General features: G+C 47.6%; 1 protein-coding gene across 6 annotated transcripts in view; it reads left to right on the plus strand.

Annotated features, from left to right (window-relative positions):
• The first annotated feature begins 2489 nt into the window (after positions 1-2489).
• The window catches only part of LOC119455905 (uncharacterized), an 82891-nt gene continuing 61329 nt past the window's right edge, over positions 2490-24051 (plus strand). Inside the window, exons 1-6 of one of the 6 annotated variants that reach the window (XM_049669413.1) lie at positions 2490-2687; positions 17106-17345; positions 18618-18866; positions 20857-21041; positions 21866-22000; positions 22917-23040. In XM_049669413.1, coding sequence (XP_049525370.1) covers positions 2615-2687; positions 17106-17345; positions 18618-18866; positions 20857-21041; positions 21866-22000; positions 22917-23040 — 1006 coding nt within the window. In that variant the 5' untranslated portion in view covers positions 2490-2614. The remainder of the gene's footprint in view (positions 2688-17105; positions 17346-18617; positions 18867-20856; positions 21042-21865; positions 22001-22916; positions 23041-24051) is intronic. The other 5 variants (XM_049669411.1, XM_049669412.1, XM_049669409.1 and 2 more) reach the window with 5 other exon arrangements.

The following is a 24051-nucleotide window of genomic DNA, read 5'->3' on the forward strand; positions in this document are numbered from 1 at the left end:
ATTTGGCTTTACCATCTTGCTCGCTGACATCATGGCCGTAACTCATGACTGTTGTCTTTGCATTGTCTTTTCTTTTCCTTCTTTATTATTTTTTTTCTTTTGACAGAGGGGTTTTCAACAAACTAATGAACTGCTTTCAGGGGATGAGCAAATACTTCCAACCTCGCAGCTTCCTTCCAGTGAATTCCTTCAGGAAATAGTGAAACGGGGTTTCACTAAGAGGTTGAATTTCAAAAGGAGTGTCGAAAATAGCTAAACATTTCCGTCGCTTCTTGGCATAGTTTTGGCTTGTTTGTTTCGGAGAGTTCTGTTGTGGTCTTCCGAACGATTCGGACAAACAAGTCGTCGATCATCCAGAAAAAGAATAACAAATTACCTACCTTTTGCGAAACATGTTTTTCCATGCTACTACCAATAGGGTTTTACAGAAGCACTGGAATCGTCTATAGACGCACGTCCTTAGAGATGCCGCAACACAACGTTGTGAACTTGCATAAACGCACCTCCTCTTTACGTCTTTAGAGATGCCACAACACAAGGTTGTGAACTTCCATATATGCACCTCCTCCTCACATCATCATGATCATCATTCATCAGCCCTTTTTTTTTCTCCGTTCCTTGTCCCCATTGTGGAGCAGCAGGTCATATAGCAAGCTATATAGCTCAGGCCGAGCTCTCTGCCTTTCTGTAAATAAATTTCACGCGCAAGCGTAACTGGCCAGCCAACCAGTATGTTCTGTTCGAAGCCGCGAAAGAAGCGGAGGAGGAAGGCGCCTGGAGGTGAAGAGAATCGCGCGCCGGGGAAAGTACAAAGCAACGTGCTGAGCGCGCGGCAAAGCAATGCCGTCCAGAGGAAAGTCTAGGTGACGTTGAGCGAAGGGGGGAAGGGGAAACGAGGCGAAGCGTCGCGGAGGAGGAGGTTGGGCGGAGGAGCGCTGGGTTGCCCTCCTCTGGCGGTTGCCACAGGTTTTGTTTGCGACGGCGTACCAGGATCGTCTCGTGATAACCTCGTCTTTGCGCGCCGTACGCTGTGCGTGAGAGTCAAAGCGCGCGACGGTGAGTCGACGATGGGGGCTCCATCTCGCGGTCGCAAGGGAGGAAAGCGGGGGGAAGCGCGCCGTCTTCCCACTGGGGGAGAAATAAAGGACTTTTTTCCTCCGTTCATTCTCTTTTGCGTTGATATTTGGATTCTCACTACCCACGTTACCGAGCCACCAAATACGGACGAGCTCCTCAGTGTGGAACTATATCCACGTGCTGGATTTCCATACTCGGGAAAATGCACAGCATTAGGGCTTCTTGGTCGGTTATAGCAGTCGTGCACCATAGTTTGGTTATCACTGTTTAAGCTTAGCGATGTGTCAATCGTATGTTTGTCTTGCTCCCCCTCCCCTCCTTTTAGCGGCCCTACCTTTGCGCTTCCTCCTTTCACTTAAAAAGGATCAAGTAGCGTCCATATCAATGCGGGCGGCACCACGCGCGTATGATGATTATTGGACGGGACACGCAAATACGTCTGTTATGGTTCTTATGCAAGCAACGACAGTATGGGATATTAAACCGAAACTCTTTGCCTCTTCCTTCAACTTTCGCGCTGTTGTTGCTGCTGGCTGCTGCCTTGCCGAATAGCACTTGCCGAATGCGTGGGTGAGACCTAATGCAATGCAGTCATGTCGTGGTCGTGCAGTTGTCATCCCTGCTGGCTGCTGGCTATAGTCTTGGAGCATTGGTCGAAACCGGACTTAGCGAAAACACACACCTGATATAGTGGGAATCGAGGCGGCCCGCGGCGTCAGCAGGAAATGCAAGTAAGCGCGGACGTGAGTGACACACCAACACACTGTCGTCGTCATTCCGTCGTCACCATGCGTGGGATGCGCACGATCGAGTGCAACAAGTTTATGCTCAGCGAAGCTGTTCCCAGTGAAAATGTATCCAAGCGTGGTCAATGCTTGCAAATGTCGCTAAGCAACAACAACGTTCTTCACCAACACCAGTGAAAGCTTTGCTTAAACCGATTCCCACAGCCCATGGGATCCGCAGACGTTTTTTTTTCTATGTATATTGCTTTCCTGAAAGTCACGTTAATTAACGCTAAACAGGTCATCAATGACGACATTCCGCCTTCCTTAAAGTTGATTATGATTCGCATACGTCCGTTATGGCAAAGAGCGTGATGGCGACGGAACGAAAAAAAAAGAGTCTGCTCGTAGCAACGAAAGGCAAAGACCGCTCATTGCCGCTTTGCTCATTACCGACAGTGAACAAGGTCTGTACTATCGTTAATAATTAGGCGCAGTGCTTTATCGTTTCTGTGGCACGTAACATCACTACAACTACTTCTCGGAGGCTTCATTTGGTGTGCAATGTACAGATAAGGTTTCTCGGAGCGCATGTATAAAACAAGATAGCTCAGGCACCTCTATCGCCTGCCAGCGCTGATAGGAGGCTCGAATGAGAGATATTTAGAGCCGGTCGCTCCCAATATCTCGCCAAGACTCTTCCCCGCGTCATGAGGGGCGTCACTTTCACTCTTTCTGCAGCGAAGGCGGACGTGCAAGCAGCGAAAAGAGTCAGAGCGCATTAAGGGCTCGCGCACGTGTGTTCCGGAGCGATGCTGGTCATGCGATGGTGGCTGGGTCCCGTCCTTCTGTTTGCGGCCAACACAGCTTTAATCAGTGGCTTGGGTGAGCTTGATTCTTTTACATGTATGCTGCTCCCAACGTAAGCAAATTTTGCCGTTGCTTAAGCTGTGTGCTTCATTTTCAGGGCAATCGACACACATTAGCCAACGCGATGGAACGGACCTATGATGTTGATATTAGAAGCTGTACTGCTGCATAAAACCACCTTCTAAAGTCTGGCTTCCTACGTTTACATGAGGAGAGACATACAGTGCCGCACATTTCTTTCTTGAATTAGAACACGAACGTTTCTTCATTTTTTTTTTGGCCTGCCGTATGTATTTATTTTCTTCAAGCTTGAAACCTGTGGCTTCAGCTGCTCCGCGTCAACGGGAGGGCTACAGTAAAAGCGTTTGTCGACTGTGCTCTACCTTGCAATAAATCCCTCTTAGTTTCACATCATTTGACCATGCATCGCCGTCAGCGATGTGAAGGCCGCAGACCTCAGCTTTACTGTCATGCATATTTCAGAACTGCGATCTAAATACATGCTTATGTGTATACCTCTTGCGGCCTGTGCATTATACATAGCTATTTTACATCCCTGTCAGTGCGAGATTTAGTGCGTGCTCACGTAGCCTTGTGTATGCGCATCTGTATGTGAATGCACAGGTATGTGCGTGTATACGATTATACGGGTGCCTCTACATTTAGAGACTACGCGTCAAACTTAGACGTATTCCTCTGATAACTGGTGTCGAGCTTAACTTGTTCTCTATCTCCATATTAAGCTTCCTTCCAAAAACATCTTCGCTACGCCATCCGTTACGGCGTAAAGTGTCCTCGTTGCTAAGAGAACAAGTTAAGCTTGATAGCGGACTTGTTCGTACGACATACTTTACGGTTGTGCACTCAAATGTGGAAAAAGAAAATCGGGCAACTTTGCACTCGGTCGCGCAAAGCTTAGACACAGCGAAGCTTACTGGCTGCTACTGCTAGGTATGAACTTGGTTGCTGCTATGACTTAACTTGGCGTAACTTAACTTCGCATGTAGGAAGGTATTCTCGAGCGATCATTTTCAGAGGAACCTTCCCTTTCGCGACATTTCGCGTGACTAGCGCTGAACGCGTGGGTGCCTATGAGCGACAGCGCTCCTGGCATGCCACAAACGCAGGCAGGCTAACCAAGTTTGGCACAATGCCAAGAACGCTGTCACTTGCCGACGCCGAACGCGTTGGCGACATTTCGCATGACTAGCGCTGGACGCGTCGGCGCCTACGAGCGACAGCGTTCCTGGTATGCCATAAACGCAGGCAGGCTAACCAAAGTTGGCACAGTGCCAAGAACGCTGCTGCTTGCCGATGCCGAACGCGTTGGAGGCTAGCCGCTCGATATCAATCGACCAGCTTTGCTGTGTCTTGAGCTTTGCGCGGCCTAGTGCAAGCTTTCGCCTTTTAGATGCGAAGCAGCTTATGGCTTTGTCCGTCCTGCGTCCCGCGGCATCCCACACCCCCACATCGCATGCGCGTCCCCTCCCCCTCTATCTCCCCTCCTACGCTCCCTCTTTCTCTCTTCTAGGACACGACAGGTGGTGCGACAGCTGCATACTCCGCTGGGGGCGCCACGGTAGTTCCGCGGTATGAAAATGACGGAGCGCGCGCGCCTCATTCTCTCTCCTGTGCAGCGCCGCGGTGAGCGCTCGGGCCGCTGCCGCGAAACCATCTCCCGCTCAAGCTAACCATCTCCCCGCTGCTTCGCATCCACACATGGTTCCCTTTTGCGGGAGATGGAGTAATTTTTTTTCTCCTGGCTCAGCGCGCCGCGGAGGGAAGAGAGGCATGGGTCGGGAAAGCAGAAAGCTGGCGAGGAATAGACCACGTGTCTCCTCCTCCTCCTCCGGGTTGCCATGGCTACCACGGCTACGCACCACAAATTACGGCTGGCTTAAACAGCTTCGAAGTTAAAATCTAGAGTTACGGGCAGGAACACTAATAAATGACACGTGCACTTCGTTTCATGGTGGGGCATGTAACGCGCAACCAATGAATAGGCGGGATGCTACGTCTATTTGCGAAGTTCCTATTTTATTCCTATATATGCCGTCATGCCTGCAGCCTTCTTCCTTAATTGACGTGATGAAAAGGGGATGTTGGCACGTGAATGGCGGCGCCCCGTCTCGTGAAGGGTTAGTGTTTTGCATATACGCTCCTATATGCACTTATATGTAGCTCTGTACCCATGCGCATGTAACGTACGCGTATGTCATGCTGTACGTATATAACGTATGCATGCGTATACTGCCGAATGCATAAACACACATCGTTTTAGATGACACTCTAAATAACTCAAAACTGCAATAAACCATCAAAACAACATCGCGAACCAGACAGCGTGACATCTTAATATACGAAGCGCATAACCGTAGAAATAAAATACTTTTACGGAAAGTATTTTCTGAGAAAAAGGATTACATGGTGCATGTACAGTTCGGTCTACTGTTATGATAGTACATGAGGATATAGCACGTGCGATTTGTTTTTCTTTGGCGGGAGAACAATCGCGCGTTCTTGTGTTACAGTGCCAGCAAAGCGAGGGCCGCATTTTAGAGTTTTGTTTAACAATGGACCGCACTGCAAATCCGCTAATAGGACGGAAATATGCCACGGTCTTCTATATTTTTTAAAGCGATGACACAGTCCTGTGGCGCAGTTTTGTTTTTTGGCTGAGGTCTCAATAATTTATTTTTATTGAGTTGTCTCCGGTCTCATGCTATTATTGACAATTTAAGTCTGCCTTATCTTATTTACCTGTAAATTTCGTAGTTTCATCACACAAGCCAGACACTTCTCTGCCATCTTCCCTTCTCTTGACATCCATTCTGTAACTTTACTGGACCACTGATTATCTGCCCTACGCATCACGTGACCTATCCAAGCCGATTTCTTCCTTTTGATGTCAATTAGAATATCGGCTAGCCCCGTTTGCTTTCTAATCCCTACCGCTGTCTTCCGTTCTCTTAAAGTTACGCCAACATATTCTATTCCACCACTCTTTTTGCGGTTCTTAACTTGTTCTTAAGCATCTTTGTTAACCTCCAAGTTTCTGCCCCATAAGTTAGTACTGCGAAGAATTTGCCTTGCTGGGCTGGAGAGCTCAGTCGACTAGATCCTTCCAAGGGATCTAGATCCTTCCAACACCCCTCAACACCGCAAAACTATATATGACAGCTTGCTCATCTACCCTACAAGAAGCAAAACCATTGACCTAATCTAGGCACCTCATCGGAAAAACTACTGGGGTTTCCTTTTCATACACGTACAATTTTCTGTTTTTTATTATTTATTAAACGTCTTTCTCTCTCTCTCTCTCTCTCCATAAGTTAGTACTGATGGAAGGCAATAATAGTACAATTTTCTTTTCAAGGGCAGCGGTAAGCTGCCGGTAATGACTATATAATGCCTGCCGTATGCATTCGAACCAGTTTATATTAATCATAAAGGTTATTTAAGTAAGAAATTTGCAGGCGTAAGAGGGGATCAACTGGCGCAGGACAGGGGTAATTGGTGATCGCTGGGCGAGACCATCGTCCTGCAGTGGACATGAATAGGCCGATCATGATGAAGATGGTATTTTATTCACCATGTCCAGAACACGTCTTAGTTGGTACGTCTTTAACACGCCTAGAACATGTCCTACGTTCTTACGCAACAAAAAGTTAGAAGATGGAATATTGAAGGGATCAAGATTGTGCGAGCAAGAGAAGCCTCAGGTGGGAACCTATGCTTTTACAGTTGCACTTGACTTTGATGTGTAAACGTTGGAGGCCGCATGAGGTTTTTGTTGTTCGCCCATTATTCACTACGGCCCCATCGAAGCGGCTAGTGCCACTATAGAAGCACTCAAATACGTTATATACGTGTTCTTATGGTGCCCTTTGGAGAAATAAAATATTCACCAAGTTTATATTTAGATGAAATTAAGAGAATGTTTGGGGAGATGTGCAAGCAAATTCTGAAGTATCTGAGTTAATTAGGGGCTAAATGAAAACTAATAAACCCTGATGTTCTGCCTATTAAGTGGCGTTATATGAAACACAAATGTTCCTGCTGCCGTGGGATTTCGAAAGCAGGCACCAATTTTAGATTTGGAGAAAATGGGGGCTATGTCATAGTTTAAAGTGTGTAGATTAATTATGTGCTTTGAAAATAACTTATGAATACTTATCTCTCTATTTTATAACGCGCAGTTGGTTTTATCTATTTGCTTGGTAATTAAACACGGTACTATTCATATTTCGTTGAAGCGGGAAACATCTTATAGAAGCGTTCCAGAGCTTTACAAACGTATTTTATGTACCACGTAGTAAGTTTGCCCAATGTTCTGAAAGAACTCGGTGCCAGAAAGTTCACATTCCATATATATATATATATATATATATATATATATATATAGGGGGGCCTCTCATAGGTCATGCGGGCAGAGCCAGGAGCGTTAGTTAATTAAGGATCTTGCAAACACAGTTTTTTTAAGCAAGTACTCGAAGGCGATATATGCGGGCAAGGTTTGGAATGCAACTGCTCTAAGGGAACCGCTTCGTTGGAACCGCTTCGCTGGAAATTGAGCAACGATTTTGAAAGGTCGTTCAAGTCTGCTCTATTTTTTACGTCTTTTGAAACATAGAATTATTGATTTGACATAAATATACCTATATGCGGGCCTTGAAGACTAAGAATACCCGCCGTGGTTGCTCAGTGGCTATCGTGTTGGGCTGCTGAGCACGAGGTCGCGGGATCGAATCCCGGCCACGGCGGCCGCATTTCGATGGGGGCGAAATGCGAAAACACCCGTGTACTTAGATTTAGGTGCACGATAAGGAACCCCAGGTGGTCCATATTTCCGGACTCCCCCACCTTGGCGTGCCTCATAATCAGATCGTGGTTTTGGCAAGTAAAACCCCATAATTTTTTTAAAAGACTAAGAATGCCTCCCAGAATCTCCTTCCCATACCAAGCGCTCCCTAACCCCCGCAAGTACACAAAAAATGGCATACCTGAATCGAGCGGAGGCAAACAAATTCCACACGCTGCACGCACGTCAAGTGCCGCCGCGAGCTAATGCAAGAGCGTGTTTTTGCTGCGCGTAATACGCTCCCTAGCTAGCTGCAGCAGCCTACGCTCAGTCAAGTTATTTTGATTATTAAGGGCATTCTGAAGGAAAAGCCAAAGCAGAAACATACAAAGACGACGCCTGGTGACGCACGCAGACTTTGGGTGTTTTATTATAGTATTTTATGACGGTCAAAGCAAAGCTTTATAAGTTTACAATAAAAACGTATACATGCGGGGTAAAATAGTGCTGTCGTCAGTATTTTCAAGAACGTGCGATGAATTTACAATGTTTTGATTAAACTGCCGAATCATCGAACAGGCGTCTCGGATCGAACACGCAGTCACTATTATTTTAAATTTCTACAGGCTCTTGGTATTTCTGTGGCGTACCTTGTCAGTGATATTTGGCTTTAACGCCTTAACCTACCTGTAGGTGTGCTATAACTAATCCTAGGCCACACACTTATACTTCGTTACCTAAATGAACTCCAACACTAAATGGGCCGTTTGGTCTGGTCCGGGCCCGGCCCGAGCCCAAAAGTGCAATGCGCTGGCCGGCCCTCCCATGCCTGGCCAGGTGTTTTCAAACGTGGCCGTAGCCCGCCCGGCCGGGTTCGGTCCACGAGCATTTGAGCCTAAGCAAAGCATGGTCCAGTTCTTGGTGTTGCGAACATACCAGCCGCACAGATTGTTTGCAAGAGACAGATTTCACAGTCGAAGACCCGACTTCCACTTGTTGCTGACAAGTGGAATTAAAGAAAGAAAGAATACATCATCTGTTCATTAAGCTCCTACTTTATTGTGTATTACGGGCGCCCGTACCACATTTGGTAAATAGTTGTGCGACAATATACAAAGGCATATGTGCCTACTCCTGTACATATCGTTAGCCATTTCATTGCACTCTTGAATCTCGAAAAACCATTGCAGCATACAGTTCTAGTATTCAAGAGAATAAAATTGGCGGGAATTCAAATTAAAATAGGCTGGTCGTTTGGCTCTCAGGATTCCATGATACATTGCCCCTGGAAGCTCTTCTGGCTCCACTACATACAGCATAAACAGGTCTGACGCTTTAGTAACAATCATGCGCGACCATATTGGCACATGAAACAAGGAATCTCTGTTGCTTTATTCTGCTTTATTTTAAGGTTGTCGATTTTGCAATTAGCAAGTGAAGTATCTATTTCGTAATTTGAGTCAATTTCGGCTCTTTGTATATTCGTTTTAGCATAATGGGTGTTAAGCACAGTCCATGTATAGCATAGAGAACGCAACTTTTATTTTTTTTACTCCGCTGAGTAGGATGTTCCAAAACCAGTGTTTTCGAGTGTCGCGCATACGGAAGAAAGCCGGCAGATCCCACGCCCTGTGGGAATCGATGTTATGCGAAGCAGTGTGCGGGGAGCCTACCAAGTTAACCAAACGACCATGAGAGCACCAAGACGTAGGTGGTTGTTGCATGACCTACATGACACGCATATAATGACATTCATGTCATGAGTCCTCAGGCGTCCCTTTAGCTACGCCTAAGAGACCTTAAGGCCTTAGTCATGCTCATGACTATCATTTCGACCATCACCCTTTAGTGTTTCCTTCACTTAGTCCGAACCCATTTCAGTGGTTTTTGACTGTTAATATTTTTTCGCTGAGTCATTGTCATTTTTGCAGAGTCATGCTCATGACAATGACTTCTACCACCATCCTTTAGTGTTTCCTTCGCTTAGTACCCACGTCCGAACCCATTTCAGTGTTGTTGAGCGTTTGTATTTTTTTCGCTGGCTTATTGTCATTTTAGGCGGCTGTTTCATGACCTACATGACACGCATGCCATGACATTCATGTAATGACCTACCACTTACGTTCGTCATACACTCTTGTCATATTATGACAATTTTGTTGCATAACAAGTTAACGATATGACCATGAGAGCACCAAGACGTAGGCGGCTAGATAGATAGATAGATAGATAGGTAGATAGGTAGATAGATAGATAGATAGATACTGTCAAAGCATTTGGCAAATCTTCGCCAATAAATGCTCCGCAGTTAAAAAGTGGGGCGTATGTGGACAAGGGTAGCCACTGGTACCATTTTACTAAAGATCTAGGCGAAAGGCAGAGGAGGGGGGCGGGGAAGAGGGGAGAAGAGGGGAGGGGATGCACGCTAATCGGTAGTGTGTACCCCTACTGCTTCGTGGCCTGCCTGCTTTCTGCTTTCCCGCAGGCCGACAGGCTCCACAGTCTCAAAATTCTGCAAGGGCCAACTTACGCTCGATCCGCGCGGCCTTCCGCACGCGTGCGGACGGGCGGAGAAGAGCACACGTCACACACAGGTGCACAGTTCTCGGTTGACACCAGATCCACACGAGCAGCGTAAAACAAACATGCGCACTTGTGTGCGACATGTGCAGGTTTTTAGCATGTCCGCACGCATGCGGAAGGCGTGCGGAAGGCGTGCGCAAGGCGTGCGTAAGGGCCATGCGGATTGAGCCTAAATCGACCCTAAGCGCGGAGATAGTTACAGTCGACAGTCTTGCGAAATCAGAACTATCATAACCGCGATTATTACGGGCCCGACTTCATACCGGACAGAGCCTGAAGCTCATATAGGCCCGAGCCCGCGCAGTGTTCTAAAACAAACATCGCGTTTTTCGCCTATGAAACTGTCCTCTTTTCTCATCCCACGGACTGTGTAAGCCTTCCTGCTTGAGCCTTGAACGCAAGGTCTGTAAGCTTGACCAGCTCAGTCCTTCTCTTGTAAATAAAATCTACCTGATGTGCGAGCTTGAGCGTTCTTTGAAGATAGTCGCTTCATGGCGTATTATACTTTGTTACTCAATACCTTTCACCCGGAAATATCATTTGCACCACGCAAATGTTAAAATGCGAGATTTCCCCTGGCGGCGCTTCGGCTTGAAACATTTTTTATTGAAACACAGTCTTTTCATCGGCTGGTATCTCCTTGTTGCCGGGAAGTCTAGAAAAATTCGAAGTTCTTTATCCTGCGCGAAATGTTCTGGTCATAGGTATATCTCAGACACCGGGGTGGCGTAGTCACTTTGGAGCTGCGCTGCTAATCCCGAGGGCACGAGATCAAATCCCGACCACGGCGGCCTCATTGAGATGGGAACCAAATGGAAGAGCACCAGCGTACCGTGCATTGGATGCAGGTTAAATAACCCAGGTTGTCAAAATTAAGCTGGAGTCACCCACTACGGTCTCCTAATAATATCATGGTTTTTGTATGTAAAACCACATAATTTAATTGAAATTAACATCCATTAACATCTCCATTTCGATAACGCTGTGGGTGGTTAATTTACCAAAGCACACGCTTGCATGGCCAGGTTAAGCTGCTTTGGACGAACTGAGCGTGCCTGCCGTATTCGGTGCAAATAAATCCTTGACAAGTAGGACTGTTCTTACTTTGAAAAAAAAAAAAAAAACGTTCAATAATTGTTCTATAAGGTCCTTTCTTCAGCATGGAGACGTGCTCCGTACGCGCGAAGAGGATTTAGACCCATCTGGTTGATCTATGAGAAAATCTCAGTATCTCAGAAATAAGTAAAACAACCGAATGCGCGCTAAAGATCAGTCAATGTACGCGATTTTTTTTTTCGTTGCATGCAGTCCTCTGCAACTAAATGCACAGCGTCGTGGGTTTAAGGCGCAGTGCTACAATTTTACCGTGAAACATTCTTTGGGTCATAGCCAGGCACATTGCGGTAGGTGAGTAAATGGGTAGGCTCCTGTCAAGCCTGATTTCAGGGCCTCTTCAATAAAAATAATTACGTGTGCGATGGTGGAATTCGGACTAGGGTCCTCCTGTCTAACCGCCCGATGATCTGCCCATTAGACCAGATAGGCATGTACAGATCTGTCGTGCAAACTAGCGCTTTCGAACTATAAACGCGTGTACCACGACGCATGGCAACAATTTGCGTAGAACACGGGTAGCAGGTATCGAACGCTAGATTAGATTGACGTCACATATACAGGAATGGAACGGGCGAATACCATCAGCATTACCATTCTCATTCACGCGCGTTGACATCACATAGCTACATGTCGCTCTTTAAGACGAGGGCATGCCATTCTCCGCAATCTACTGCAAGCGGCAGGTAGCAATTTGAGACGATATTTTACACTGCGCCACTTTCGGGATCGGACCAATCTCTCGAGTCCTGTACTCGTGGTTGCTAGCGCACAGGTCGTGACGATTCTTCCCCCGAGTACATCTGAGCATAGCATATGACAGCAGAGTCTAAGCGTCTCGCCAGTAGAAGATGTCTCGTTTTTTCTGGAAGAGACTTTCTTATCAAATAAACGTGTGTGCAACCGTTTTATAACATCTACCTAAAATTTAAAAATTATTTTGTTTGAAGATTACAGTTTTGCATTCAGTAACATACATACACTCGTCATGATGAATCTTCTCTTCGAATGTGGCCATCTACACTGTAAACGGAAATAACTCTCAGGTGGGAGTATAATGCTTGTCCTCTAGCGACTAGAGCACTGGACAGGCTCGGGCTTACCCAAAAGCCCGGGCCCGGCCCGGCCCATGGGCCGGGCCGGGTAGGGCAGTTTTTTTACGGGCTCGGGCCGGGCTCGGGCACGGCATGTGCTTTTGACCCGGGCCCGGGCCGGGCTCGGACTTTCTGGCGGTGTGCATGTAGCGTGCAGCGAGTTATCCTCGCGCGTCTCGAGTGAAAAAACATGTCTTTTTCGGTCTCGGGCCGGTTTCGAGCCGGGCTCGGGCCGGTTTCGAGCCGGGCTCGGGCCGGGCCGAGCGGGTACGTAGATTATTTCCGGGCCCAGGCCGGGCCCGGAAATGCTCATGGTCTCGCCATAAAACTTTTTGGTCGGGCTCAGGTGGGCAGCCCAACGAAAACACGGGCCCGTGCTGAGAAAATCGGCCCGTGCAGTGCTCTACTAGCGACCCACCGGTTGGGAGTTTATTATGCTACGAATGATCGGAGTATAATTTTTACTCCGTGCGGGCGGAATTTTTGCGTGGTGCCTTCGGAGTTTTTTTTTTCTGTCATTTTTATTTTTCACTTCGGGCTGGACGGAGTTTTTCCGAGGTGCACCAGGAATATATATAAAAAAGTATCACGTCAATTTGCGTGGATAATTTTATATGTAGAGCCTACGGGTCTAATTTCGAAATATACGCACAAGAATAAGCCAAATTCTGCGAAACAAGTGCACAAGAACAGACAAACCATGACATACATAAACAAATAAACATTTGAGAAACACCCGATGAAGAACTTTGAAAGTCATCCAACGTACACTCGACACACAACAAGAAGCAACCCTGCTAGTATACATAGACACAATACTGTGTGCCTCGAAACGGCCTAGCGAGCAGCTGTACTGTTTTCAGAATTACGACTGACATGCTCACACATATGAGATCTGCCTCTCTGAACGCAACATGAAACCTAAATCCACACGAAACTGTTAATTCAGAATAGTGAAAAAATAACGTTAATGGCATAATTTTTCAAAATTAGAATGCCATTCTGTGAGCACTGAAGCGGCTTCGCACACTGCCGGCGTTCGCGGCCAAAAAGTAGTGCGTTAGTTACAGTTAGCAAAAAAAAAAAAAAAAAAAAAAAAAAACAAATGTAAGGGCGCGTGCTTCATGACAAAATTAGCTTCGTGCGAAATAATGGTGGCGTGACTACAATTTATTACATGTGAGCATTACCCGTAGAAGCCCATTTTTTAAAACTCCCTGTGCGACAGTGGCTAGAGTGGGGAATTCTAGCCACTGTACCTGTGCGGAGTTCCTCCAGAGAACAAAATTTTGAAGGCGGAGTAAAATCACGTCATGTCGCCTTTATCCTTCCGCAGGTAGCAAGCGGAGTGAAACGAGGGAATGTCGCTGTATTGCTCCCATACATCGGAGTAAATATTCAAGGGTGGGAGTATATAGGGCACATCATCTTGTTAAAATTCCCATGTGGGGGTATTTTCGTTTACAGTGTACAGTACATAACCGACACTATAAGGCTATGAAATTGCTCTATCGCTGGCAGTGACGTCTGTGTCATGTACTGACGTAGCACCACCATGCTTACGCGCTTAGTCGCCATTTAAAGCGAAGCACGTAGAGACGCGTCAATCTTCTTTTAAGCGAAGCTTTATAGGTCTGACTGACTGACTGAAAAACATTTATTTATAGAAGTTGTTGTAAAGGGAGGTTGAGGAGCGGTCGTTAAGGGGACGCGCCGTACAAAACACTAGGTGGGCTCCCCCTCACGGGAGCCCATTGGCGTCGACCGCCGCCCGGGCCCGCTCGACCAAGGCCCATTGGGCCGTCAGGTCAGAGCAGCTGACCAAGGCTGCCTCCCAGTCCTCCAGGGAAGAGGCCGGTCCTGGTGATAGTGCAGAAAGGGTTCAAGCTCAATCGCACATACCCCTGTTGCCTCGAGGACCTGTAACGCACCCTTGAACTACTCTTGTCAAACGCGGGATCCAAGGAGACAAAATCAGCAGCCCTTCCCTTGTCGAGAAAATGGGGGTAAGCGAAGCTTGTCGTCCGTTTCTAGCATTAGGGCTTCCGAAGCCCAGGCGAAACGTCAGCGAAGAGCCGCGGACACCGAGTTGCGGGAGCACGATGTTGAGGCTAAACGTCAGCGAAGAGCCGCCGACCCTGAGGTTCGGGCAAATGAAGCGGAATGCCTGCGATAGTTTAGTCTTGCCACAAGCTTCGCTTACCCACATTTTCGCGACAGGGGGGAGGGCTCTGTTTTTAAAGCAAAAGCTTTACTAAGGACGTCGAGCCGAGTTTCAGCGTCGCCAGCAATTTGACCTTCATTTGACCGCAGCTGCGCCGTAGCCTAGGCAACGCGTCACGTGACTCCGGAGCGCCGCGCTCGCCCACAAAAAAAAAGTTGCTGTGGCTTAGCTCGGCTATGCCAGGATATACGTAGCGTTAGCAAAGGTTCAGCTGATTATTCTTAGCTTTCCTGGTTGTCTAGATTGTCAAGGATTAGCTTTATTGTCATGCTTACTGCCGCTTCAATGACACACACGCGGTATACGTATTATGTGGCACATGCATATTTATACCCTGGCATAGCCGAGCTAAGCCACTGCAACGAACGCCGCTTTGCTAGACGTTCGTCCCTTTGCTCCAGTGTCTCCGCAGCACGTTTAGCCTTCTTCTGTTCATTCCTCCTACGCTCAACCGCTAATTGCCAGGCAACTACTTCGGGATCCGATGAGTCAAGCTTCTCCGTTCTTCTCCGCTGTTGAGCAGCATTTGCGCTCTCCTTCTCCATGACCATACCACACTGGCAAACGCCAGTCAGAAGCGCAGTGGCTCCAGCGCAGTGGCAGACGGCGACTGCACAGCGAGCGCGCGCCGGCGCCAGTGCGTCTACCACGGCTACGACGTCACTCCTCTGGAATGCGCAGACCGGCGTCGGTGAGTCGCGCGCGGCGGCGGCGGAGTGCGCGAGAGGTGCCGGCTCCGGTGGCTCCGGTGCGCAAGCCGTGTGACATCACTGATCCTTGCGCATGCGCAGCACGGCTCTTGATGTGCCGCGCGAAACGGGCTTGGCTAGGCCAGTGTAGCTAACCCTACAAAAAAAAAAAAAAAAAAAAAAAAGCAGTGCGAGCTTGTGACTCACCGTGCCGAGCTCCGCAGCCGCCGCCGGCTTGGCGCATGCGCTCTCCCCAGCTGGGGCGCTGCCTGACCACGTGACTCGCCGCGCGCCTAGGAGCACCGCGCTCGCCTACCGAAAAAAAAAAAAAAAAAAAAGGTCGGTGCGAGCTTGGCCATGGATAAGTGCAAGGCCGGGCCTTCTCTGAGCGTTGCGCGGGAGCGAGGGGCGTTAAGCCGTCGTCGGCAAGCGGCGTCTGACCACCGTGCGGATATCGTCGGGCGAAGCTGCTTCACTGGAGAGGGTCCGGAATGCCAAGCGCGCGAAGCTAGCATCGGAGACTGAGGAAGAGCGAGCCGTTCGGCTCGCAAAACGCCGGAAGCCGGACCAGAACCGTAGACACAAGCAGGCTTTGGACGAAAAAAAGAAAGCCAAGATTTCGCTTTTAGTATCCAGGGTTAGCTGAGCTAAGCCGCAGCAATTCTTTATTTCAATGACCGCCTCAGCAGCGTGTGCTTTGGTGGCACAACACGCTTGGCATTTTTCGCCTTTTCTCTCACGTGGGCACCACGCGCACCACACCGATGCATGGGATTTTCAGCGAAGCTTGTTATAACTCAGATTTCGGTGGCGTTCATATACTCACGAAATTATTATCATTAGCATTGGCTCGAGCGTCGTCGTCTTCTTCCGCAGCTGGCTCGTTGGAACCCCTCGGTACAGTGGCTACTGTACCCTCGGTTTGCACTCGTGCTCGGCACGCGCTCGTGCCACTGCTCGCACGTTCGTTGTCGTCGTCTGCTTCCACAGCTGGCTGTGTTGCCGCTAATCTTTCCAGCGTAGAATATCACTTCTCTTCTGTCGTCGTAATGGGGAGGATGCGTTGACGGGGGTATGAGCCATTGCTTAAGGGGGTATGAGTCATTCATTGTCTTACGTAACGGACAGGTTAAATTTTGACGCAATTTTATGGAAATTCATACAGAATCAGCGCGCTAGGGAAAGGGCTCGCCGTCGACGTGCCGATTCTAGCATGAGGGCTTCCGAAACCCAGGCGAAACGTCAGCGAAGAGCCACGGACCCGAGTTGTGGGAGCGCGATATTGAGGCCAAACGCCAGCATATTCTTGCCCTCCAGGTAACCGACAACGGTGGTGTACGCCTCGACAACGCTAGCGCCAACTTCCCCGGTGCGACGGACAGGTTTCCACACGATTTTCCCGACCGGAACTTCAGAGCCAGCTGCAGTGCGTGTGACCGGTTGTGGTTCGAGCACAACGTGGTACTCGTGAGCGCAATCGTCCGGAGGAACACCGAAGAAACACACGACAAGCTTCGCTTACCCCCATTTCCCCGACAGGGGAGGGGCTACTGATTTTTTGTGTCGTCCCTCAGTGACTGTCCCGTGACTGGGATATACCAAAACGGACGAAAGCGGCAATGATAACTTACGTTGTAAAATATAGAGGCAGCGTTATTTATTCACCTGGGGGACAAAAAAGTTATTTGCACTAGTCCTAGACAAGACAGAAAACAAGGAGAACGTGCACCCGAGCTACATACATAGACAGAACGAAAAACAGGGCCCGAAAATCACGATGAGTACGCTGATTATCAAGTTTGTAGACAAGTTTACACCGACTGTCTTTCTTAAAGTCTAGTAGCATGTAACAAGATCAGGCTTGTTGTGGGCATGCCAAGGGTGATCGGCGGATCAAACCAACACCGTGGTATGCGTTTGTTTGCGTAGGAACGCGCCAACTTCCTGCCTCGTTCCAAGCAATCGGCCAAGCCTATACCCTCAGCGAATGCTCACCCGGGGCCCGCTCCAGCGATTCCTCAGTAGCGTCCGAATTCAGAGAGAGCTACCGAGAGGATGCCAAGACGGGGCAGAGCAGAGCGGCCCTTGTCATTGACCTCGGGATCCTGCAGTCTGTGCGCTTCATTGAAGACAGCGCTCTCAACGAGAGCGTACAGATCAAAGATAAACGTAAGTGCGTCAAGGTGGTTCTTTTCTCTCCTTAAAGGGACGCTAAAAAAACACACGCGTCACATTAATAGGAAATACTAAAATCATTTAGTTTCGGAAGAATGCTCTTATTTTTTCCAGAGTCCTTCCGCAGTCGTTGCGGAAAAAAGTAAGGGCTATTTCTGAACTTCGCGCTTAAATCACAGCGCCTACTCCTCGAATCCTCCAGCGAAGTGCTACAGATTTCAGTATTGTTGCGTATTAGGCTTGTATTTATTTTTTTCAAGCTCGAACAGATTTACTATAGTTACAGGCATGAGTCCTCGCTTGTCTTGCAGCCCAATATAGTACCTCTTATATTACATAATCAAATTGATAGCCTCGAGTAGACGTTCTTAGAGTGCGTGACATCAAGGGATTTTGCGTGACATTTTCAAGCTTGTGTCGGCCTAAAGAACCCCAGTCGTATTGAAGGAAGTCGCCGCTATATTGCTAGGCCATCTTGAAACAACAAGAAGGAACTACGTTATACTGACTGCTACGTCGACCCAACGGGCGTTATGCGCTTAGAATGGTCTAAAATTTTTATGCCTATCCCCTTCAGTCGCGGTGTACGCATTTGTGTACGCGACTTATTTTTGCCATTTTTGTGCAGTTGTGCCACGGGATAGACCGAAAAAACTAATCTTACGATAAATTAAACGTTCTGCTTACCTGAAGTACCTTCATTCTACTTCTGAGGGAAATTTATCGCTACCGAAGATCGCTTTGGAGAAGGCACTACAGTGTTTGACGGGAGGTGTGACGTGGGACGTTTCTGTAGCAATAGCGCAATATTTTTTTTCTTTTTAGTAAAGCTTTGCAACCAATAATTCATTCGTGCAGATAATTCACACTAGAGATTCAATTACCTTTTTATGACGAAAGGTATCATTACAGAGTGCAGAATAAATAGGTAATTATTCATTATGTAACTATGGTGACTCATCATAAAATGCAGAAAGTCATTATAATATTTGACTTGCTCTTAATGGAGTCTGCCAGCACCTTGGCAGTAAATTATGTAAAATTCATACACTTATCGACAGTCGATGATAATTCATGACGGAAGGGGTTATTTTACTGCTGGGTTAAGCAACTTAATGGCGAAAAAAAACATCCAGCTTTAAAACAGCTGGAACTCTGCCACAGACTGCGGGATTTCATGGTTCGATGTTAGGAACGCAGTGACGTCTGCCACTGACGTTTTCAATAATCTGACCTGTGCATGTGTTCTTTTTTTTATGCTCGCAGAGTGCTCAAGGGTAAACGCGGATGCGGTGAACACGTTTAACTTTCACTTATTGAAGGGTCGCAACGGTTCCGTGGCGTTCCCTATACGCCAGATGTTGAGCATGCCTCCGTCCAACGAGAGGCCGATCACTGGAACGTGCAGGGATCAGCCGTGCATCACGTGGACCTACCGGCAGACTCCCGTCACAAGAAAGGGCGACGGTGGTGAAGTGATAGAGACTCGTGATGTGTACTCAGCCGTATGGACCGGTAAGCATGCACTTCGTAACACCATGGCTGAGTATGGTCAAAATACACCAGCGGATATTTACGTACTAACTAACGCTGTGAACGACATCTCTCATTTCATATCATGCTTTGATTATTGAACAATGTGTTGTTTGCTGAGAAGCCAGCGGCACAAGAGTTGCCAGCGTTTCCAATTTCGCCTAAATAAATCGTTCGCACAATTGGTAGAACGCCCGCCTCGGCTGCGGGAGGCTGTGGGTTCGATTCCCACCGCCGCCGGGCACCCACTGGTTCAAAAGAGTACAAGCGTTACCCCGGCCTGGCGTTCGGCTTGCTTTAGGGGTGATACGCTTGGGAAAGGAGCTGGCGCCCTGAACTCCCGTCCAAACCAACGTGAGCACGGAAATAATCGGCGCATGCGTCGACCATTGTTAAATTCGCGTGCGTTAGAGGCGAAAAACATCGACGTAAAAACAGGCCATAGCCGAAAAATAGAATATAACAAAAGCTTTTGCATGACAAGGAGGCATCCAGTAATAATAATAATAAATGAATAAATGAATAAATTAGGTAATTCAATAATTTATTTATTTATTTCTCCGCTTTACAAGAACAGAAGCAGAAGCCGAATGACCACTGCGTTGAGACAAAAAATCGTTGACGTTAGGTACACGCGCGCTAGAACGCACGGTAGAATTTTCCCCAGCAAACTTCAATTCATCTGCGATTGACAGGAAAGATTGGCATGCACATTTTTTAGATCGTCGTAATTCCACACTAGGTAACCTGACGATGTTTCGGCACTAATGGGGTGTGTTGATGGTCTTTCTGTAGTGAATAAATATTGGCCCACGAAGGGGCTCTTGAGTGAACGAGAGCGTTATCGTAGCATAGCTGGCGCACGTACCAGCTCGCCCATGTAAGCGCCTTCGCTCAGAACATTTAATATATTTAGAACTATTTTGCCCCCTCTGTGCTTTTGTGTGCTTCATGATCTGCAAGTCTTCCCGTTTGCACAACATACTGAGCACGTCTTTCGACCTTCTCAATCAATGATGTCTGCTACCGCTCAGATTGCCGGAACGTTCGCGTCATCGAGGGGCCATTGCCAGCGGATTTTGTGGGACTCCGCTTATAATACATCTTTTTTTTTGTGTATCTCGGGGTAAGGTAGCTTACTTCATCGACGTTTTAGTGTACATTCCTCTCACGCGGAGGCAGTTTCATGCAAATTGAAAAAGTCAGCGATCGCAGGTAGCTGTGCTACCTACATTTCATCTGTCGACCAACGGATATAGCAGAGAATCTCAAATTATTGCTATTACTAGAACCGACATTGTTTTCTCCCAAGAGAAAAGCCTGTAAGTGCCTTTGTGTAGCTGTAATGTCTGAAGAATCCGCGCGCCCTCCGCAGCCGTTCTCCTTCCGTGCCCATGCGGAACAGAGCTCACGCGAAACAATACCCAGCACGCTCCACGCATCATTGCGCTGAGCTTCGATATCGGCACGCATGACCTCGAGATACGTGGCGCGACCTTCCATTACGCCGCAGTGCTTCGGAAGCCTTAGTATCGGCGGTGTCGTTGCCCACGACCGGAGGACACTCCCGCCAAATCAGCGATGAAATTTCCTCGTGGTTTTTTCTGCCGGCCAATAAGGCCAATCGGCGGGAAGGGAGAGGTCAACTGAACTGTTGAATATTGTGCCGCGAAGCAGCGTACAAGCCTTCTAATTTGTTGCATAATGAGGAAGAAAAAAAAAAAACTCGCACAAAATGAGCTTATGGCCAGAAATGTATTAAAGGCAGCCGATACCGAAAGATACATGTGGCGAGTAATGTAGATATCTCATTAATATTTGGCGTGCGAAAAATTGAAAGCGAATGCCATTCAATGGTGCGGAGTTAGCTCCTGCCACGTGTGCGGCGTGCTGAGAACCTACGAAGAAAGCTGTAAAAACGCTTACAAAAGAGCACACAAACAAAGTCTCAGTTCCTCCTCTTGCTGTTCAGATTTTACAGAGAAAAATGCCTGGAACTCGATGTCCGCTCAACGAAATGTTCCTCTGGAGCTCCGAATGTGTCGCCAGGAAAAGGTCACTCGGCCAGGCGAGAGCAGCAGCGAAATCACCGAGCAGTACAACATCATGGAGATAATGCACTTCACTCACGACGCGGTAATCACCGAAGACCTGGAGGTGAGGAGGCGTAGACGTAGAAGTGCGCTTAGAATGCATAGATAAACTGCTGGAGGCCGCTTGGGGGCTCTACCTCTGCCTGACTAGAATCTTTTAGAACCCTTGCTAAACAAAGGTAACATAATACGCTTGTTTTTGGTAAGTGAACGAACTAATTTTTAATTTTAAGGTGAAAGCCTTCTATGCCTTATGAAGCGGAAAATCCGGCGAGCGTCCGCCGTTAACATCTGATCGCTAGAAAACCCACGTGGCAAAGTGATGGCGTCAAGTTCCGGGCGCTGGACCTACTGCGGCTCGCACGGCGAAATCTCACGGCGAACAGCCACGGTGCCAGACAGACGTCATGCCCCCCCCCCCCCCCCAAAAAAAAAATGTCTTTGTCCAATTCGAACATTGAGTAGACACACGTTCAAAACCGACTTGACCCATTCCCAAAATTGACAAGACCTGCACCCCTCCCACCCCCTCGAATTTGTGTGGCACACCCCCAAAATTGTTTTGGCCAATTCGAAAATTGAATCAGCTCACGGTTCTAAAACTGACCTGGCCCACCCCCACATTTGAGTGGCCCACCCTCAAAATTGAATTTGCCCTATTCGAAATATGAGTTCACCCACGTTCAAAACCGACCTGGTCCACTCCCAAAATTGACTGCCCAATTCGAGCACATGACCAAGTGAAATGTATCGTGCGGAAGAGTCAGAATGTTTTCGCATTCAGTGCACGTAAGGAGACTTAAGTGCGTCTGTAACTTTTTGTATTAAGTCATGCGCACCGTTTGAGCAAGAGCTGTAAATATGCTTGTGCTTTAAATTCTCTTGCAGTACCCGGACGGAGTGTACTGTGAAGACTTTGTCTCTGAGGAGTGGAAACTGGACGATTCCCCGCTCACTTATCTGAGCTACTCAGCGGAAGTCACGCTTGACGCAAAAAATGGCAGGACTGTTGCTGACTCGCGTGTAAGTGCCAATACTATGGATGCGTTGTTGCGTTCATGGAAATCTCGCCTCGTGCGCATCACCTTGTTTGCAGAAACGACTTTCAAGTTAGAAACGCTATTAATCATGCTACAAAGCGAGTGAACCAACGGTGTTTCTGGTGCATGGCAGTGTCTTTATCACACTTTCTGCAAATGAGTATACTACTGACGGTAATTGAATATAATGCAAAATTTAAGAACCAAGGATTGTGACACATCTTTCCTCTGTAATGTAAGCTAGCGGTGGGGTTTACGTTCGTAATAACGCAAGCTAACCACATTCGTAGCGGCGAGTCAGAATATGCGGGAACGTTTTTTTCTTTCTTCAAGGCCTACTCTCGCGCTGTACTCAAATATTTGTCTAGGTATACGCTGGGCAGTATGCTTGATAAGTCCTTTGTAGCTTTGTGAAGCCTTAATGCTCGGAGCTGTCCATATATTTATTTCAGCATTCCAACCATGGCGTTTGAAGAAAAAAATTAAGGGAAGTAGTTTTTTCTGAAGCCTTAACAGGTTCCCTGCTTCTCTTTTCCGTAGCATTACGATAGTGAATGCTACGCGTATGTGAAGAATGCCGGAGTTGTGCTTAACGACTTTAGACTGATCTGATTTGGCGTGACTCTAACTTGTGGTTCAGGGGTGTCTCCACTTCGACCTTCGTGGTTATCTTATATTATCTGTGTGTGCCAATAAAATATTACACTTGCGCTCATGGATGCATATAAAGAGCTCGTTTACATTTCTGGTTTTGAAACTGAAATGCTAAGGGGTGGTTGCTTGAACTTTAAAACAAGTGGAACGACGTAAGCGCAATGATGAACGAGGACGTGAAAAACACTATTGTGTGTGTCACGAGAATACTACTAATGCAAATGCAGGCTGTTTTCGTCCCTTAGGTTCGCATGGACACTACAGAGAGGCTCTACCGGATCGATTTCACTTCGGAGACGTCGAGCATTAACAATTTCGCCCTACCAGACGGCGTGAAATCCGTGAACCGCATCATTTCAGGAATACACGGTGAGCGCTCCAGAGCATACGCGTGTTGTCTGAAAGAATCAGACATCAAACACTCAACACATGCTTCTGCTGAATCTCCGTCAAACGATGGTCCTACCTCGCTTCGATGTGCGCTTGATCGGTCATGTGCCAACTGCGCATAGCTTTGTTTTCGCTCCAGGGGTTCAGCTCCGCTTCGCTTTACCGTTCCTTACAAGCATCGAACATTAGCCTCTGAATCTTGTGCTAGAGTTCGCGAACTTTCTTCCCCATTTAGAAATCGTCGCCATATTTTCGCAGTTACTGCCACTCAAAAGGGCAACAAAGGAATACAGAATAGTCTTGACCACCTGGCCTTCCTTAGCGTCCACCTAAATCTAAGTTCACGAGCATTTTTGCAGTTCATCCCCATCTAAACGCGGCCGGGAATCAAACCAGTGACCTCGCGTCTAGTAGCGCAATGTGATAGCCAGTAAGTCACCATGGCCGGTACTGTGTCTTGGGAAGTTATCGAAAAAAAGGAGTAATTGATACTGGATGCCTACACTATTCTGGAAGCAGGAGGCTAATGTGGAAGCTGGTAAACTTGCACGAGTAAGAATATAATTATCTTCCCCCCTGATAAGGCTGGTAGGCACATTTCTTGCAAGTGTATAGTTTGTTGTTTTGTTGATGGCGGCGGAGGGCTGTCAGTTATATAAAGAATGGACAAACAGTTGAGAGCTTAGTTGTGTCTGTTTCTAGCCTTGAGTGTCTCGTCTTAGTGTTTTTTTTTTCACAATAAGCCGAGAAATTTCTTTTGTCTCATAGTACATATAGCGACTCTGATAAAGGAGATGATAAAGGAGAACTTTATCATCTTCCCGCTATCCCCTTTCCCAAGTGTAGGGTAACCCACCGGGCGAGACCTTGGTTAACCATCCTGCCTCCCCTCTCTCTCTCTCTCCCAGGAAAGGAGAGGCAGGAACGCCGCAGCTTATGCTTTCTACCTCCGTTCCACAATAGCAACGTATACACTCCGTTATCCTCCCT

Source organism: Dermacentor silvarum, chromosome 6 (assembly GCF_013339745.2).
Source record: "Dermacentor silvarum isolate Dsil-2018 chromosome 6, BIME_Dsil_1.4, whole genome shotgun sequence".
Taxonomy (NCBI): Eukaryota; Metazoa; Arthropoda; class Arachnida; order Ixodida; family Ixodidae; genus Dermacentor; species Dermacentor silvarum.